Raw genomic sequence first — 20,114 nt, forward strand, 5'->3', positions numbered from 1 at the left:
AGATTAATTTCATCCAGGACCATTCAGATCAGTTCAGTTATTGTGATTGGACACAGGTGGACTCTTGTTAAGGTAATAAGATTGGATCAGACTAATGGTCCTTCTAGCCCAGTATCTGCTTCCAACAGTGGCCAATCTGGGTCAAAAATACCTGGCAGAAACTCTAATAGTAGCAACATTCCATGCTACCGATCCCAGGGCAAGCAGTGGCTTCCCCATCTCTATCTCAATAGCAGGCTATGGACTTTTCCTCCAGGAATTTATCCAAAACTTTATTAAACCCAGATATGCTGTCACCACATCCTCTAGCAAGAAGTTCCAGAGCTTAATTATTCATTGAGCAAAAGAATATTTCATCCTATTCATATTAAAAGTATTACCATGTAACTTCATTGAGTGTCCCCTAGTCTTTGTACTTTTTGAAAGAGTAAAGAATTGATTAATTTTTACCCATTCTACACCACTCAGGATTTCATAGACTTCTATCATATCTCTCTTCTCATCTCTCTCTTTTGCAAGCTGAAGAGCCCTAACCACTTTAAACTTTCCTTATAAGGGAGGAGTTCCATCCTCTTTATCATTTTAGTTGCTCTTTTTTTTAACCTTTACTAATTCTGCTATATCTTTTTTGAGATATGGTGAACTCAAAGTGAGGTCGCACCATGGAGTGATACAGAGGCATTACAATATTCTTCGTCTTATTTTCCATCCCTTTCCTAGCATCCTGTTTGCTTTTTTGGACACCTCCATACACCAGGCAGAAGATTTCAGCATGTTGTCTACAATGACACCTAGATCGTTTTCTTCTGTGTTGACTCCCAAGGTGGACCCTAGCATCAAGTAACTATGATTCAGATTATTCTTCTCAATGTGCATCACTTTGCATTTAACCACATTAAATTTCATCTGCCATTTGGATGCCTGGTCTGCCAATTTCCTAAGGTCTTCCTTCAATTTTTCACAGTCTGCATGTTTTTACTACTTTGAATAGTTTTGTGTCATAATTTTTGGAACCAGAGTTAAGTTGTCATGAAGATTTATTCAGAAAAACAACTTCTCAAAAAAATATATGTATATAAATGGGGAAAAAGGGGGAAGCAATCACAGGTGTTAGTATACACTCAGACATGACATATCAAATACGTTAAAAAAAAAAACACCGAGATATGAAGAGGCATCAGATAACATTTACATTGGGCTGTGGGATCTCTTATAGCCCCAGCTATTTATTTATATTATTTATACCCCACAATTTCCCACTGCTGGCAGGCTCAATGTGGCTTACAACATTTAGTTAACAAACAGGAAAGTACAATAAATTGAAAGTGATACGGGTGGCGGGAAGGTACAGGGTTAAGAGAAAGTAGTTAAGTCCACAAGATCTTTATAGGAGTTCAGGAATCACAGAGGCAGGATGGGATCTTTAGGGTAAGCTTGCCCAAATAAGTAGGTCTTGAGAGACTTCCTGAAAGTCAGATGATCTTGAACCGTTTTTACAGATTTAGGCAATGTATTCCACAAATGAGTGCCGATATAGGAAAAGGTGGAAGCGTATGTGGTTTTATACTTGAGTCCAGAACACGCAGGGTAATGGAGGTTTAAGTATGAACGAGAAGATCTAAGTGAATTCCTTGGTGGCAAGTTGACAAGGGCATCCATATATACTGGAGCTGCTCCGTAGAGGATCTTGTAGACTAGGGTGCAAATTTTAAAAGTTATGCGCTCCTGTACAGGAAGCCAGTGTAAGTTCTCACGAAGTGGTCTGGAACTTCTAAACTTTGATGCACCGAAGATTAGTCTAGCCACTGTGTTTTGGGCAGTTTGTAGCTTTTTGAGAAGTAGGTCTCTGCACCCTGCGTATATGCCATTGCAGTAATCGATTCAGCTTAAGACTAGTGATTGGACTAAATTACAAAATACTCCTCTTGGGAAATAAGGCTTTAATCGTTTTAGTTTCCAGAGAGAGAATATTTTCTTGGTGGTTGAGTTGGTATGATCCAACAGTGTTAATTTCCGGTCAACAATGACTCCTAGTATTCGTAGACTCTTAGAGATGAGCAGGGTAAGGCCAGGTACATTTAAGGTAGCAGGTCTGAATCTCTCTGAATGGCTGGTGATGACTCCAGTCCTTTCTCTATTCGCTGCTGCTTCCTTTAAGCAGTAAAAGCCTCATGGTAACTGCAACACACTCCGGTTTTTCCCCTCCTGATTCATACCCCTAAAGTTGGCCCTTCTCATACAGATAATATTCTGTTATTTAAAGGAAATCATCCTGCCTGCCAACTGAATCTCCTTAGATACCAGACACACCTTGTCCTTGGTGAGTGTCAAAGTCATTTTAGATCCAAGCTACTTTTCAATTCATCAATCATGTGCCTCCAAGTCAACGGTGCTCAATTGAATTTTTATACATTTTTACTTCACTTTTATCTATTGCTTTATCCCAAACTTTATTCAAAATACCAAAACATAAATAATAAGAGTAGCAGCTACTTATCTTAGAACCGCAAGCAGCAGTGACAGTGCTGTAAAAATATTCAAAAGCTCCCGACGCCCCATGTGTCCAATAAAGGAGTTTCGATCTGAACAGACCTGCTTCGAGGGATCAGGAAGGAGCCGCTGTTAACAGATAAAACAATCATCTATACTATGCCTCTTGTAAACAGACATTGTTTCCATATCTTAAAGAATAACCCTTACCAAAGCATTTTCTTTAAAGCTCACTGACGAGCAACATCATGACAGACCACTCAAACAGGACGCCACTATTTCAAAATCCTATTTAAAGGGGAGTCACTTCTCCACGTGAGGCTTCAAAAATGTAAATTAACCATGTGGCACACCACAAAAATTGAAAAATAGAAAAATGCTGTGAAAATGCATGAAAAACACTTCATAACGATCCAAAACATTAACCATCAAAAGTCCTGTTCAACCCATGAGGAGAAATAGTAGCCAAAAAAATGAATCCAGCGACGTTCCTTATAAGGCATCTAGGTTGCCCCCTCATGGAGATTTGTGGCGATGCTCAAGAACCACAAATCTAAGCTGTTCAAAAGTATGTTGAAAGGCTAAGCTTCTGTTGGGAGTGTGTTCACTAATTTCTGTTTCAAATTAGGTGGCTGTCAGAAGGGCAGCACTGGTGGGACTGGGAATATCTCTTTCAGTACTTCATCCTCCTGGAGTAGTTGCTGTAGATCTTTTATGAGCCGGTTGATATTGTGTATCTAGATTTTCAGAAGGCGTTTGATAAGGTCCCTCATGAAAGACTACAGAGGAAGTTAGAGGGACATGGGATCGGAGGTAGTGTCTTGTCTTACTGTGGATTAAAAACTGGTTGAAAGATAGGAAACATAGAGTAGGAATAAAAGGTCAATATTCGCACTGGAGAAGGGTAGTTAGTGGGGTCCCTCAGGGATCAGTGCTGGGACCTCTGCTTTTTAACATATTCATAAATGACCTAGAGATGGGGATAACTATGAGGTAATCAAATTTGCCAATGACACAAAGTTATTCAAAGTAGTCAAATCGCGGGAAGATTGTGAAAAACTACAAGCGGACCTTACGAGACTGGGAGACTGGGCGTCTAAATGGCAGATGACGTTTAATGTGAACAAGTGCAAAGTGATGCATGTGGGAAAGAGGAACCCAAACTATAACTATGTCATACAAGGTTCAGCATTGGGAGTCGCGGACCGAGAAAGGGATCTAGGTGTCATCGTTGATGATACATAGAGGCATATTTTCAAAGCACTTAGCCTCCCAAAGTTCCATAGAAACCTATGGAACTTAGCCTCCCAAAGTGCTTTGAAAATATGCCTCATAGTAACATAGTAGATGACAGCAGAAAAAGACCTGCACGGTCCATCCAGTCTGCCCAACAAGATAAACTCACATGTGCTACTTTTTGTGTATACCTTACCTTGATTTGTACCTGAAAAAGACGTTGAAAACTTCTGCTCAATGTGCTGCTGCGGCTAGGAAAGCAAATAGAATGTTGGGTATCATTAGGAAAGAGATTGAAAACAAAAATAAGGATATTATTCTGCCATTGTATCGCTCCATGGTGCGACCACACCTCGAGTATTGGGTTCAATTCTGGTCGCCACACCTCAAAAAAGACATAGTGGAATTGGAAAAGGTGCAGAGAAGGGCGACAAAGATGGTACAGGGGATGGGACGACTTCCCTATCAGGATAAGCTGAAGAAACTGGGGCTATTCAGCTTGGAGGAAAGGTGGTTGAGGGGAGATTTGATAGAGATCTATAAGATTATGAGTGGACTGGAACAGTCTGTTTACGCTTTCCAAAAATACTAGGACAAGGGGATATGCGATGAAGCTGCAGTGTGGTAAATTTAAAACGAATCAGAGGAAATTTTTCTTCACTCAATGCATAGTTAAACTCTGGAATTCGCTGCCGGAAAAAGTGGTTAAGGCGGTTAACTTAGTGGACTTCAAAAAAGGGTTGGATGGCTTCCTGGAGAAAAAAACATAGAATATTATTGAATGGACGAGGGATTAATACAGTATTTCTAGGATGGGCGGGACAAATTGCTTGTTCTTTTGGCCGCTGTCAGTGACAGGGTGCTGGGCTCGATGGACCCTTGGTCTGTCCCAGCATGGCGATGCTTATGTACTTATGTACTTCATTTTTCTAGCTCTGGATTGTGTGTCGCTACAAGAGGGATTCTCTCTATAGCTTTCTTCTCTTTGTACTGCAGTAGGTTTTCTCTAGGTATTTTAAGTGAAGAAGAAATATTCATGGAAATTATTTTAGGGTTGTAGCCTCTTTGTTTGAAGAAATCAGTCAGGATTTTGAGATGTTTGTCTCTTGGGTCAGAGCAGATACAGTGGTATGTGTGGCTTGGCTGTGTAAAATGGATTTTTTTTGTATGTGAAGGGTGGAAGCTGGAGTTGTGGAGATAGCTGCGTCTGTCTGTAGGTTTCTTGTATATCAATGTTTGTATGTAGCCATTGCTGATGGAAACTGTGGTGTCTAGAAAGTTTACTTTTTCTGGGGAGTAGTCAGTTTTCAATTTTATTGTAGGATGGTATGTATTGAAGGAACTGTAAAATTGTTTGAGAGTCTCTTCTCCCTCGGTCCAAATCATGAAAATGGCATCAATATACCAGTAGTATTTTAAGGGTTTAAAAACATCTCTTCCAGTTCTGTTGAAAGTGTAGTTCATGTAAATCAACAAAAGAAACTCCTCCTTAAATGTATTTTGAATTGTATTTTTAAACAGCACAATGTGTAACATGTAGAAAGGATGTAAAGACTTTTACAAGGCACTGCATAATCAATTTCTTTGTTTATGTACTAAGTAAAATTCATGTAAACAACTTTGAATATCATTAACATTGTTATACCACCCCAAACTTTCTTTGAATGCTGAAAGTAGATCTGTGTCGTTGGTTATTATGGTTATCAAGCTATTTTTGATCCACTTCAATCTGGCTTTTGCCCCCTTCATTCAACTAAAACAGCGCTTGCTAAAGTCTCCAATGATCTGTTCCTGGCCAGATCCAAAGGACTCTATTCTATACTCATCCTTCTTGATCTATCTGCTGCTTTTGACACTGTTGATCACAGCCTACTCCTTGATACGCTATCCTACTTGGATTTCAGGGCTCTGTTCTTTCCTGGTTTTCTTCTTATCTCTCCCAGCATACCTTTAGTGTATACTCTAGTGGATCCTCCTCTACTTCTATCCCACTGTCAGTTGATGCACCTCAGGGATCCGTCCTGGGACCTCTTCTTTTCTCCATCTATACTTCTTCCCTTGGTACTCTGATCTCATCCCATGGTTTTCAGTATCATCTTTACGCTGATGACTCCCAGATCTACCTCTCCACACCAGAAATCTCAGCTGAAATCCAGGCCAAAGTATCAACCTGCCTGTCTGACATTGCTGCCTGGATGTCTCAGCGCCATCTGAAACTAAACATGACCAAGACTGAGCTTCTCATCTTTCCCCCTAAACCAACCTCTGCTCCTCCCCCATTCTCTATTTCTGTGGATAACACTCTCATCCTTCCTGTCTCATCAGCTCGTAACCTTGGGGTCATTTCGACTCCTCCCTCTCCTTCTCTGCACATATTCAGCAGACTGCTAAAACCTGTCGTTTCTTTCTCTATAATATCAGCAAAATTCGCCCTGTCCTTTCTGAGCACACTAACAGAACCCTCATCCACACTCTTATCACCTCTCGCTTAGACTATTGCAACTTGCTTCTCACAGGTCTCCCACTTAGCCATCTCTCTCCTCTTCAATCTGTTCAAAATTCTGCTGCATGACTAATATTCCGCCAGTGTCGTTATGCTCATATTAGCCCTCTCCTCAAGTCACTTCACTGGCTTCCTATCCGTTTCCGCATACAGTTCAAACTCCTCTTATTGACCTATAAGTGCATTCACTCTGCAGCTCCTCAGTACCTCTCCACTCTCGTCTATCCTTACATTCCTCCCTGGGAACTCCGTTCACTGGGTAAATCTCTCTTATCTGCACCCTTCTCCTCCACCGCTAACTCCAGACTCCGTTCCTTTTATCTTGCTGCACCTTATGCCTGGAATAGACTTCCTGAGCCGGTACGTCAAGCTCCATCTCTGGCCATCTTCAAGTCTAGGCTAAAAGCCCACCTTTTTGATGCTGCTTTTAACCCCTAACCTTTATTCACTTATTCAGAACCCTTATTTTATCATCCTCACTTTAATAGTCCCTTATCTCTTGTTTGTCTGTCCTAATTAGATTGTAAGCTCTGTCGAGCAGGGACTGTCTCTTCATGTTCAAGTGTACAGCGCTGCGTATGTCTAGTAGCACTTTAGAAATGATAAGTAGTAGTAGTAGCTATGGCTGGTCTAATGCATTGTAACTTTTGTTTAGGGTCGCATCTTCAGGGATAGCACCCTCCCTGAAGTCAGTCCTGCAGAGCGATCAGCTTTGTATGTCGCGGCAATAGAAATGCTGGCCCAGCTACATTCTTTCAATTTGAATGCATTGAATCTTCAAGGATATGGACGAGGAACAGGATACTGCAAGAGACAGGTTTGTCAGTTATTTCCAGTTCCACTGTTTGGGCAAATCTGGCCAAGAGAGCAACATTTTCTTTTTTTTCTTCTCAGCACACTTAACTTTTGCTGTGTGTATTCCTTGCAGACAAGGGCCCTGCCAAAGAGAGAAGACCAGCTAGAGCATATATGGTTTATCTTAAACTCACAGTGAAGGGCTCGTGGGGTCAGTGTTTTGCTTCTCTTTCTAATCCACCAAATTTCTATATGTGTTTTCATGGCCTCTGGTGGCTTGAAGTGCAAACATCTTGTTCCATGACTTTTGTTTGCCCATCAGAATGGGCTCATTAGCAACAAGTTTTCTCCCTCACTGAGGCCAAGAAAAGTCCTTAACGAATTTTAAAGAACGAAGAATGCACCAAAAAACCAAATCTTTAATGCTCGGTACGGTATTGTAAAGTACCATGCATTAAAGATACGTTAAATTGGTGTAATCCCCATCTGTAATCAGCCCCTAAAGCATGCGCAGAGCAGCCAAGCGTTATGCTGGCTGCTCTACGCATGCCACAAGTGTCAAAACAAAACAGAACAAAAAAACACAAACATGTGGCTCCCCGCTTTCCCCTGCATAAAATATAAACAAACATAAAAAAAGGATCGGGAGGGGGCAAAGGCGCTCATCAGGAGCGTCCTGTATGGACGGCCTTGCCCCCCCCCAGCCTGAGGTCGCCGCTGCTCCCCGCTTCTCCCTGTATGAAATAAAAACTCAAAATAAAAATCAAACTTTTGCAGCACCGGGCCCCCCCTCCCTTCCTGTCTCTCTCTTCTCTTTCTCCCACCACTGCTCCGCCTCCCGCCATCCTCCGCCCCCATGCCATGCCCCCCCTGAGTTTGTCGCCGCCTCTCCCCCCTCCACCGGACCCCCCCTCCGCCTTAATGGCCGGTACAGCACCTCTCACCTGTGTGTGAAGGCGCTGCACGGGATGGAACAGCTGATCGGCGATCACTGCTGCCTCCTCCTCCGTCTCTCTGTTCATCCTGGGCCCGCCCTCCTCTGACATAAGTTACCTACTTAGATAACTAACGTCAGAGGAGGGCGGGCCCAGGAAGAACAGAGAGATGTCGGAGGAGGCAGCAGTGATCGTTGATCAGCTGTTCCATCCCGTGCAGCGCCTTCACACACAGGTGAGAGGCGCTGCACCGGCCATTAAGGCGGAGGGGGGGTCCGGTGGAGGGGGGAGAGGCGGCGACAAACTCAGGGGGGTGTGGCATGGGGGCGGAGGATGGCGGGAGGCGGAGCAGTGGTGGGAGAAGGAATACAGAGAGAGACAGGAAGGGAGGGGGACCGCGGCTGCTAAACTTTTTAGTTTTGTTTAAATTTTTATTTTATACGAGCGGAAGCGGGGAGCAGCGGCGACCTCAGGGGGGGGCAGGGGCAAGGCCATCCATACAGGACGCTCCTGACGAGCGCCCTTGCCCCCTCCCAGTCCTTTTTAAATTTTGTATTCGTTTCATTTGTATTGTATGCAGAGGGAAGCGGGGAGCCACATGTTTGTGATGTTTATTTTGTTTTTCAACATGCCATCTTGGAATTTTAAGTTTCAGGGGGAAGCGGGGAGATGACAGCTCAGGCCTTTACGACTTCTCTGACCATACGTTTAATATGTCGCGGTAAATGATTCAGTGTAATCTTCAGTATTGTTAGTGCAACCCAAATTGCCTACATTACAATGGTAGTTACTCTTTTGTATTCCGTTTTCGTTAGCTGCTTGCTTCGTCGGAAAAAGGCCTTTAATGCATGCAACGGTTAGGAATTTCCTTCATTAAAGGGTTGTTAGAGGGTCATTAAGGTTTAGTGCATCTGGCCCTCAGGGGCTGTAGACATCAGTTCTGCAGCAGTTCTCTCTGGCCACACAAAGAAAAGAAACCCATGGTTATGTGGAATCTCCAGCTTCAGCATAGAAGTAATTTTGTTCCAGTGCAGATTTCTTCTTGAGTCTTGGTGAGACAGAGATGTTTGCTTGCCAGTTCTCTTTAGTTTAGTAAGATTACCAGATGTCCCCAACAGGGCCGCCGAGAGACTGGGCCAGGCCCGGGACAAGGCCGCCCCTGGGACCCCCCCACCCGAGGTCGCCGGGCCCACCCGCCACCGGGCCCTCTCTCCACTCCCGGGCCCTCTGCACTGACCTTAAGCGCCTCACCTTCGAAAGCGCAGCAAGCAGCGGCAGACCACTCCTTCCTTCCGTGTCCCGCCCTTGCGGAAGTTACGTCAGGCGAGGGCGGGACACGGAAGGAAGGAGTGGTCTGCCGCTGCTTGCTGCGCTTTCAAAGGTGAGGCACTTAAGTTCAATGCCAGGGAGCGACGGCGGGCGGGCCGGACTGCGGCGGCGCCGGGCCCCCCCCCCCCCCCGGAGACCCGGGCCCGGGGAATTTTGTCCCCCCTGTCCCCCCCTCTCAGCGGCTCTGGTCCCCAAGGATTGTCCATAGTTTTGACTGGATGTCCCTGAATCTATAGAGGACAGGTACCTCTTGTCCCCAGTTCATTCTTTTACCCCTTCACTGTGGTCATCCCCTGTGCTGTTGCATCTTCCTTCAAAACTCTCTCTCTCTCTCTGTGCAGTGCACCTTTACCTAGCCAAATTGAGACAGCAAAAACAGTAGCCCTAGAGAGAAACATTAAGGTGACCCATGGAGGCTTCCAGCACTTGTGCTTGGCAGAGCTATGCCAGCGCCCTGCCCCTGATGCATACTTCCTGTTACATTGGGGGCAGGACTCTGGCAGAACCCAGCCAAGCACAGGTGCTGGATGCCACCTTGGGACATCTTAATTCGTCTCTTTAACACTTCTTCCTGCCATGATTTGGTTAGGTAAAGGAGGACTGCAGGGAAGGATCTTTGAGGGGAGGAGGCAGTGATGCTGGTTGGGGATATTGGTGATGGCAGCAGAAGAGAGGTGGAGATGCTGGACCAAAAAAGGAGAGGGCAGTGGAGAGAGAGAGGTGGAGATGCTGCTGCGGCAGTCACAGATAATATTCAGTGGCACTGAACAGCTCAAAACTCTGAAACGGTGGCATTCTAAACAGCTCAGAGCTGAAAACCTGCCCACCCAATAAGTAGCCATCTTAAACCATTACCTTTTCCACTAATTTTTATATCTCCCTAACTCGCTTAGCCCAATAAGTACAATGACTATCTTCTGTTAATTGATGGATTAATACATATTATATTTCTTAGTACTGTGTTTAAAATATAAAATATTTATTTGTGATAGAATAATTTGATTGCTTTGTAATTTTTAGGTGCTGACATGGAAAACTCAGTATGAAAGAGCAGCTAATGTGGAGATTCCTGCCATGAAGCAGTTATCCGATTGGTTAATTAATAATTTGCCAGCCAATGATAATGAAGAAAAGCTGTCTCATGGAGACTTCAGAATGGATAATATAATTTTCCATCCCAGAGAGGTACAGTAGGGTGGAGCATATTGTAATATAGTACATGACTGCATCTAAAGCAGTGATGTAACTAGAAATCAGGGGGGGGTTGGGGGGCACAAATATTAACATGGGGAACTTGGTGTCTAGTGCCCACTGCCCACCCATTTCCTCTGCCATGCTCTAGGACCACAGTCCCAAGCTCTAGCCCAAACAGAAAGAAAGGAGGAAAACCAACTTGTTGAACAGCAAAGAATTACAACACCTAATTCAGCCTACTGAAGGCTTTCTGTGTGTCTATCCATACAATAATCCCTGAAAGGCAAGGTAAGGTGGGCAAGGTAAGGTGAATCAAATATATACTCTCCAAGTGTTGTTCTCCTGTAAATGCCCCTTATTAAATCCCTTTTCACCCATATCTTTAAGAGAGGGCAACACTCCTTCAACTCTACATTGCAGCATCTTGTTGAGTTACCATGCCCTTTCTTGGGGATCAAAACTGTTATTGCCTCTGTTCAATTTCCCATTTCCACTAATTCTCCTATACCTTCTGCCACCACCCCCCAAAGCATCTTGTAAAAGTCTACTGGAAAGCCATCCAGACTTGGGTATTTGCCATTCCTTAACTGCCTCTGTGATATTTTCCAGAATAATAGGGGCCCCAACTTTTCCACCTCCTCTGGTATTAGACTGGAGAACCTGCGCACAGAAAAAACCTTTCTAACTTGGTCTGAGTAGGCAGATGGCCTGCTGCATACAAGATACTAAAATGCTCTCCATAAACCCCACCAGTATCCATCATCCTATAGTTAAATCTCTCCTCAAAAAAACATCACTTGACCCCACCTGTCCCTCCAACTACCGCCCCATCTCCCTCCTACCCTTCCTTTCCAAAATACTTGAGCACGCCGTTCACAGCCGCTGCCTCGACTTCCTCTCCTCTCATGCCATCCTCGATCCACTTCAATCCGGTTTTCGCCCTCTACACTCGACAGAAACAGCACTCTCTAAAGTTTGTAATGACCTGTTCCTTGCCAAATCCAGAGGTCACTACTCCATCCTCATCCTCCTCGATCTATCCGCCGCTTTTGACACTGTCAATCATGATTTACTTCTTGCCACACTGTCCTCATTTGGGTTCCAGGGCTCTGTCCTCTCCTGGTTCTCCTCCTATCTCTCCCACCGCACCTTCAGAGTTCACTCTCATGGATCCTCCTCCACCCCCATCCCGCTATCTGTTGGTGTTCCCCAGGGATCTGTCCTTGGACCCCTTCTCTTCTCAATCTACACCTCTTCCCTGGGCTCCCTGATCTCATCTCACGGTTTCCAGTATCATCTCTATGCTAATGACACCCAGTTGTATCTCTCCACACCAGACATCACCGCTGAGACCCAGGCTAAGGTATCAGCCTGCTTATCCAACACAGCTGCCTGGATGTCCAACCGCCACCTGAAACTGAACATGTCCAAGACCGAACTCATCGTCTTTCCACCAAAACCCACTTCTCCTCTTCCTCCACTTTCTATCTCAGTTGATAACACCCTCATCCTCCCCGTCTCATCTGCCCGCAACCTTGGAGTCATCTTTGACTCCTCCCTCTCCTTCTCTGCGCATATCCAGCAGACAGCCAAGACCTGTCGCTTCTTCCTCTTTAACATCAGCAAAATTCGCTCTTTCCTCTCTGAACACACCACCCGAACTCTCGTCCACGCTCTCATTACCTCTCGCCTTGACTACTGCAACTTACTCCTCACCGACCTCCCACTTAGCCACCTATCCCCTCTTCAATCTGTTCAGAACTCTGCTGCACGTCTTATATTCTGCCAGAACCGATATACTCATATCACCCCTCTCCTCAGGTCACTTCACTGGCTTCCAATCAGATACCGCATTCAGTTCAAGCTTCTCCTTCTTACTTACAAATGCACTCAGTCTGCTGCCCCTCACTACCTCTCTACCCTCTTCTCCCCTTACGTTCCAGCCCGAAACCTCCGTTCACAGGACAAATCCCTCCTCTCATTACCCTTCTCTACCACCGCCAACTCCAGGCTCCGCTAATTCTGCCTCGCCTCACCCTATGCTTGGAACAACCTCCCCGAGTCCTTACGCCAAGCCCCCTCCTTGCCCATCTTCAAGTCTTTGCTTAAAGCCCACCTCTTCAATGCTGCATTCGGCACCTAACTCTTACCTTTCAGGAACTCCAGACTGCCCAATTTGACTGCCCCTATCGGTCTGACTGCTCACGTGTCTTTTAGATTGTAAGCTCTTTGAGCAGGGATTGTCCTTCTATGTTAAATTGTACAGCGCTGCGTAACCCTAGTAGCGCTTTAGAAATGTTAAGTAGTAGTAGTAGTAGTAAATCTCCGCAGTCCTGTCTCTAATAGCACAGATACAATTCCCCACCTGTTTCTTTGCACAACTCTCTACCCCCCCCCCCCCCCCCCAAACTCTGGTTGCTGTGCTTATGAAATCTGTCTAAGATGGCTCAATGAATGATTGATCTCTCCATCCAGTAAAGTAGCCAGTGTATCCATGGCAGACTGGAACCTAACAGTAGCCATACTGGGTCAGACCAATGGTCCAACTAGCCCAGTATCCTGCTTCCAACAGTGGCCAAGCCAGGTCACAAGTACCGGGCAGAAACCCAAATTGTGGCAGTATTCCATGCTACCAATCCCAGGGGAAGCAGTAGCTTCCCCCATGTTCATCTCAATAACAGACGTCTCTTTTCCATGCTGAAGAGCCCAAACCTCTTTAGCCTTTCCTCTGTGGTACAATACAAAACATTTTTTTCCATGAGGTTTGCTTACCACATTGTGAAATGATGGAATAGCTTACCAGCATCTATCTATCTATCTGCCATGAGATGAATTATAGGACCCCACACAGTATTATACAAAGCAGCTAAAAGATCTTATCAGAACATTTCCTACACAAGCACAGCCACATCTGAAGAAACTCATACCAAACCAGCCTTCTGTGGGCACATTCTACATGTTACCCAAAATCCACAAACCTGGAAACCCGGGCAGACCAATCATATCAGGTATTGGCACGCTCACGGAGGAAATATCTGGACTCATAGAGGGAATTCTGAAACCTCTCGTGCACAAAACTAACAGCTTCATACAAGACACCACAGACTTTCTGAATAAATTGAAAAATATCAAACAATTACCACCAAACACCCTTCTGTAGAATCACTATACAGCAACATTCCACATGCGGATGGCATAGCTGCATGTGGAAGACTCCTAAAAAAATCCACACTGGACCCTCAATACTCACCAGAAACTATTACAAAATTAATCAAATTAATTTTAACTCACAACTACTTCCACTTTAACAATGATATCTATCTACAAATAATGGGCACTGCAATGGGCACCAGGACAGCACCCCAATATGCCAACCTTTTTATGGCAGAGCTGGAAGAGACATTTCTGAATACATACCAGACCAAACCTCTAAAATACTACCGGTACATCGATGACATTTTTATGATTTGGGCGGAGGGGGAAGAAACTCTAAAACAATTTTACTATTCCTTCAATACATACCATCCTACAATCAGATTCAAAATTGACTACTCCCCAGAAAAAGTCAATTTTTTGGACACCACAGTCTCAATCAGTGATGGCTGTATACAAACATAAATATACAAGAAACCCACAGACAGATGCAGCTACCTCCACAACTCCAGCTTCCACCCTTCACATACAAAAAGATCCATTATTTACAGCCAAGCCACAAGATACCACCGTATCTGCTTGGACCCAGAGGATAGAGACAGACACCTTGAAACCCTGACTGCATCCTTCAAACAGAAAGGCTACAACCCCAAAATAATCTCCAAGAATATTGCCTCCTCCCTCAAAACACCCAGGGAAAATCTACTACAGTACAAAGAAAAAAAAGCCAACAACAGAATTCCCCTTGTAGTGACATACAACCCAGAGCTGGAGAAACTGAGGAAAATCATAAGAGACCTACAGCCACTACTTCAGGAAGATGAATTACTGAAAGAGATATTCCCATCCCCACCAGTGCTGGCCTTCCGACAGCAACCAAATTTAAAACACAAGCTAATCAGAAGTAAATTTCCAACACAGACGGAAAAAGAAAAGGGCACATTCCCGTGTAACACAGCCAGCTGCAAACTATGCCAAAACATTTCACAAGACCCCACAGTCATTCACAAAGGAAAAATATTCAACATAAAGGACTATTTTACATGCTCATCTTCCAATGTGGTATATATCATTCAGTGTAAGAAATGTAACAAAGGATGCTATATTGGAGAAACAGGCCAGATGCTTAAGACAAGATTCAATCTACACAGACATCACATGAAAATAGCCGGTGCCAGTCAGGCCCCCACCCCTGTGGGCCAACACTTCACTAGACCAGAACACTGCACCAGTGATTTCACAGTAAGAATACTGAAAGGTAATTTTAAAACAATACAGGAACGTAAGACCTTTGAAATAAGAATGATTGAATATTTTGACACCCAACAAACAGGACTTAATAAGGATCTGGGTTTTCTAACTCATTATAAAACATAAAGCTGTAATTCTCTGTTTATTTCTCTGTTTAGTACCCTCCTCTCACCTACCAACACCCATTCTGTTAGAATATCAATGAAATGCTTTGATGTCTCCATGCATACCCCCACCCTCCCACTCTGTCAGACAGTCAAATTAAGGCTTTGATGTTTCTCTCATATATACTATCTGCTACCTCATTTGCTTATTTCCGATCTGAGGAAGAAGGGCAACCTTTGAAAGCTAATCAAGACATGTATTAAGTTATGTCCAATAAAAAAGGTATCATCTTATTTTCTTTTCCATGTTTTATTTTGTTTGATTTCTATTGATAACCTTTAGGAGTTTTCGTAAACTGCTAAAAACATGGTTGTTTTTAAAATTTGTAGAGGTATAATTTTTATGATTTAAGTTTTTAACTTTATGTAGATTTGAAGATAGGACCTCTTTGTAAGCCATGCTGAATCATAATAAGATATGCACAGCATACAAATTTTAATTGTAATTGTTGTACCCCAACATCAAGTCCTTTGCTCTCAGAGCTTGGGTGTTGAAAGGGTAAACTCAGCTACTCTGAATCTGCCCCATGGTGATTTATAAATACTTCCGACTTCTTTGAGAGACTCCACTAGAAAGTCTTGTGATTTGATTTTAAATGGTAGAGGTTTGTCCTCTGATGTGATGGAAAGACTCTAACTGGTGTAATTGTTTACGCCTAGATTGCAAAACAACTTGCATAAATTTATAGTATTCTATAATCTACATGCATTCCATGTGAACGCCCACTTGCAAAGTACATGCTACCAAATATTGGCACGTACTTACAGAACAGTGCATAAGTGAATTATGGTCATGTGCGTGCTCTTAATGCATGTAAATGACCAGAATAAGAGTATTTACATGCATTCTTGCCACCTAAAACTAGGTGGCTCCTGATAGAATTACTCCCCTAGTTATGGAAATAAGTCCCGTGTGCCTGATTTCACTCCCCTACCCTATCATGTCTCGGTTTTTTTTTTCAATCTTTTATTTATATCATTTTACACAATTAACATCAATAGCAATAGATCAAATTTCACAGTAGATTAATACAACTTTGGTATTCTTACTTCGCTGTGACTATGAACAACGATTGCTAAGCAAGATATAAACCCCATTTACCCTCCCTCCCTATTCCCTCCCACCCCTTAGAGTGTTTGTTTAGATGGTTCTATATGTTCACATTTGCAGATAGCCAAGTGTTATAAAGGTCCCATATCTTCATGTGGTGTGCCAATTGTCCTTTGCGCATTGCGGTGAGTTTTGACATCAACTGGATGTAATTCAGTTTTTCCAGCACCGCTGGCAGGTCCGGTAACTGAGGTTTCCTCCAAGCTGCCGCCAATACCAGCTTGCCCGCTACAAACACCTGTGTGGCAAATTGGTGTACATGCTTTTTGACTGCTGGCGGTCTAAAATGTAGGAGACAGTAGTCCATGCCCATCTGGTATTGAATGTTTGTCACTGATTTTACAAAGTCCAATATCTTTTTCCAATATCGAGCTGCATGAGTACAGGACCACCAAATATGATACATATCCCCCTCCATCCCACAGTCCCTCCAACATAGGGTCGAGCCCGAATTATACATTTTCGCCAGTCGGCTGGGAGTGTAGTACCAGCTATATAAAATTTTGTGCCCGTTTTCTACCATAGCGCTGGACACTGATACTCTAAGCAATGATCGGAAGGCCAATGCCCATTGCTTGGGGTCAAATGAGGCCCCAAGTGCAGTTTCCCATCTGTGTGTATAGTACTCTACCGGATAGGTACGAGCTAGTAGCGCTTTGTAGAGCCTGGAAACACCCCCTCTCCCTCCTCCTCCCGTCAATCCCTTTTCCAGTTGTGTTTCTTCCAGACTGAGTTCCTCCGCCACTCTACGACTAATAAAATCTTTTGCCTGCCAATATTGGAATGCCTGCAGCGGGGAAAGTTCATGTTCCTGACAAAGTGTTTGGAATGATGGTGTCTGATCTTGTTCATGCATTTGTCCCAGCTCACATAGGCCCATGTTCTCCCATTCCTTGTATGCTGTGTCTATTCTACCCGGGCCAAAATGTGGGGCAAATCTTAAGTATGTGTGCTTAAAGTATATTCGCTCCGGGAAAAATTGTTCCCTAATCTTACACCAAGTAGTGAGTGGCCACTGGATAATTGAAGGGCTCTTTTTAGTTATTTCCTTAAGCTTATGTATCGGTAACCAGGGTATTGCCCGGAGTGGGTATGGGTCTAGCCAGCTCTGTTCTATACAGGTCCAAATTTTTCTTGTGTCTTGTAGCCAGATTGCCAGAATGCGCAGGTGTGCTGCATAGTAATAACTGCGAAAGAAGGGCACCCCCATCCCCCCTCTGTCTCTAAACTGATACATTGTGTCCCGCCGTACCCGTGGTGGTCTCTTCCTCCAGATGAAGGAGAATACTCTACCCTGTAGACCCCGAAAAAAGGAGTCTGGGATGGATATTGGGAGGGCCATAAATAGGTACAGGAGCTTTGGAAGAACTACCATTTTTACGGCATTAATCCTACCTATCCAGGATAAATTCAAGCCTTCCCAACGCTCTAACTCCTGGAACAAGTCCTGCACTCTTTTAGGGAAGTTATTATTAAAGATATCTTCCAGGCGACGTGGTATATTTACCCCTAGATACCTAATGTGCTTACTGGCCCATCTGTATGGAAACTGCTCTTTCAACAATTTTAGGGTGGTGCTATTTAAGTTTACGTCAAGAGCTTCTGACTTCTCAAAATTGATTTTAAATCCGGAGACTGCCCCATAAGACTTTATTTCATCCCCTATGATCGGGAAAGCTGTTACTGGATCTTTTATGGTAAGCAAGATGTCATCTGCAAACAATAAGATCTTAGTTTCAAATCCCTCCCCTTTCAGGCCCTTGATGTCTGGGTTGGCTCTGATTTTAGTCGCCAATGGTTCCATTACCAGGGCAAACAGCAATGGGGATAATGCGCATCCCTGCCTAGTGCCTCTATGAAGTTGGAAAGGTCGAGTTAAAGTCCCATTAATGCGAACAGTTGCCTCTGGTGTCTTATATATAAGATGTAACCATTCTACAAATTTCCCCCCCATGCCCACTCTCTTCAAGACCGCGAAGAGGAATGGCCAGCTGACCCGATCAAAGGCCTTCTCCGCGTCAAGCGACAGTATACATAGGGGTGTTTTGGTAATTTGTGCCCCTTGCAATATTTGCAAGGTTCGCCGTATGTTATCAAATGTTTGGCGATGTTGCACAAACCCTGCCTGATCTTCATGTATGAGTAAAGGAAGATATTTCTGCAATCTGGTGGCCATGATCTTAGAGAATATTTTATAGTCTACTCCAAGCAGAGAGATCGATCTATAAGAGCTACATAGTTGGGGATCTTTTCCTGGTTTTGGCAGAACTGTAATTGTGGCCAAGTTCCAGGTGGGTGGTAAACCTGTTGACTCATCTAGCGAATTAAACACTTTAAGTAATATGGGGGCTAGCAATTTCCCGAACAGCTTGTAAAATTTATTAGTGAATCCGTCGGGACCTGGCGCTTTATTGAGGGACAGATCACGGATTGTCTGTTCCACCTCTTCCAAGGTTATAGGGACTCCTAACATGTGGGCCGAGATCTCAGGGAGTGTCGGAAGATCGACATCCTTGAGATATTTTGTAATTTCTTCCTGTCCCCCTTCATCTTCTGGGCTATAGAGAACCTTATAATATCCCCTGAATGCTGATTCTAAGAATTCAATGTTTGAATGGATATTGCCCCCCTCATCTCGTAAGCCCCCTATCAAGTTCCTGCTAGCTTGTTGTGCTAGTTTGTGGGCCAAAAGCCTGCTGGGCTTATTGCCAAATTCAAAGTGTGTCTGTCTAACTCTTAATTTTTCCGCCAGGTCTGCTAATTCAAGGTCATGTAATTGATTACGAAGTTCAAACACCCGTTCCCTGCGGCTAGAGAGGTCTTGATCTATCCCCTGATGTAATTCTGCCTCGGCTGTAGCCAACTGTTGGCGCAATTCATTTTCTCTAGCACAATGTGTCTTATCATGTCTCATTTTAAGTCATCTTAATTTCGGAACCTTGTGCTCTGAGGTTCCTAGATGTAGGAGCTCAGAGCCAGTAAATTTTTAAATTCAAATGTCTAGGCACTTAGGGCCCCTTTTACAAAGGCGCGCTAATGTTTTTAGCGTGTGCTAAGTGCTAGAGATGCCCATATATTCCTAGGGGCGTCTCTAGTGTTTAGCGTGCGCTAAAAATACTAGCACGTGCCTCAGTGAAAGACCCCCCCTTAACTCTTACAGATAGGCTCCTAGACCATTTGAAAATCAGTGCTTTAAGAGCTTATGATGTAAGTACCTAGATATCTCTTTGCTTTTATTTCTTTTGCTTGGTGTACCTAATATGTTTTTTTGTTGTTGTTTTTTTAAATGAAAAATCCTTTGACATAAAATAGCGATCAGTGTATTTATATTGCTGGTCATAGCTTTCTATACACTTTTTTTATAGGCTCGGGTTCTAGCAGTGCTTGACTGGGAGTTGTCAACTGTGGGGAATTCGATAGCAGACCTAGCTTATTTCACTGCACCACATGTTTGGCCTTCTGGACTTCAATTTTTGACTCATACCAGTTACGCCAGTCTTCAGAATGTAGAAGGTATGAAAATATTATGTACATTTTGTTACTGAAACGACAAGTGAGTTTTTATGTCCTTTTAAGATTAAGAACAAATCCATGGTTCTGTCCAATATTTTATTTATTAGGAAGTATAATGTAGGATACATATACTTGATCCTGATTTGTCCTTGCCATTTTCAGGGCACAGACCATAGAAGTCTGCCCGGCACTGGCCTTGTTCTCCAGTTACGGAAGCTGAATCTGACCAACCACGATCAGGACACAGACTGTAGAAGTATGCCCAGCATTGGCTTCTCTTCCCAATTTATTTATGACATTTATATCCCACATTATCTCAAACAAGTTTCAGTTCAGTGTGGCTTACAATAAACAGTATTGGATACATAACTAAGAATAATGCATAAGAAAGTAATTTGTCAACAAAGCCTGGTTGCAGTATATGCTAGAGTTAATGAAAG

The 20,114-nt window shown here is 43.7% G+C and overlaps 1 protein-coding gene across 4 annotated transcripts in view; it reads left to right on the forward strand.

Moving 5' to 3' along the window:
* Positions 1-20,114, forward strand: part of ACAD11 (acyl-CoA dehydrogenase family member 11) — a 305,211-nt gene that overhangs the window by 19,380 nt on the left and 265,717 nt on the right. For all 4 annotated transcript variants that reach the window (XR_003942519.1, XR_003942520.1, XM_030206676.1 and 1 more), the window contains exons 4-6: positions 6,885-7,046; positions 10,309-10,473; positions 19,527-19,674. Coding sequence is in view for 2 of the 4 variants with exons in the window: in XM_030206676.1 (XP_030062536.1) it covers positions 6,885-7,046; positions 10,309-10,473; positions 19,527-19,674 (475 nt within the window). In the remaining 2 variants the exon portion in view is untranslated. The remainder of the gene's footprint in view (positions 1-6,884; positions 7,047-10,308; positions 10,474-19,526; positions 19,675-20,114) is intronic.

Source organism: Microcaecilia unicolor, chromosome 1 (genome assembly GCF_901765095.1).
Source record: "Microcaecilia unicolor chromosome 1, aMicUni1.1, whole genome shotgun sequence".
NCBI classification, from domain to species: Eukaryota; Metazoa; Chordata; class Amphibia; order Gymnophiona; family Siphonopidae; genus Microcaecilia; species Microcaecilia unicolor.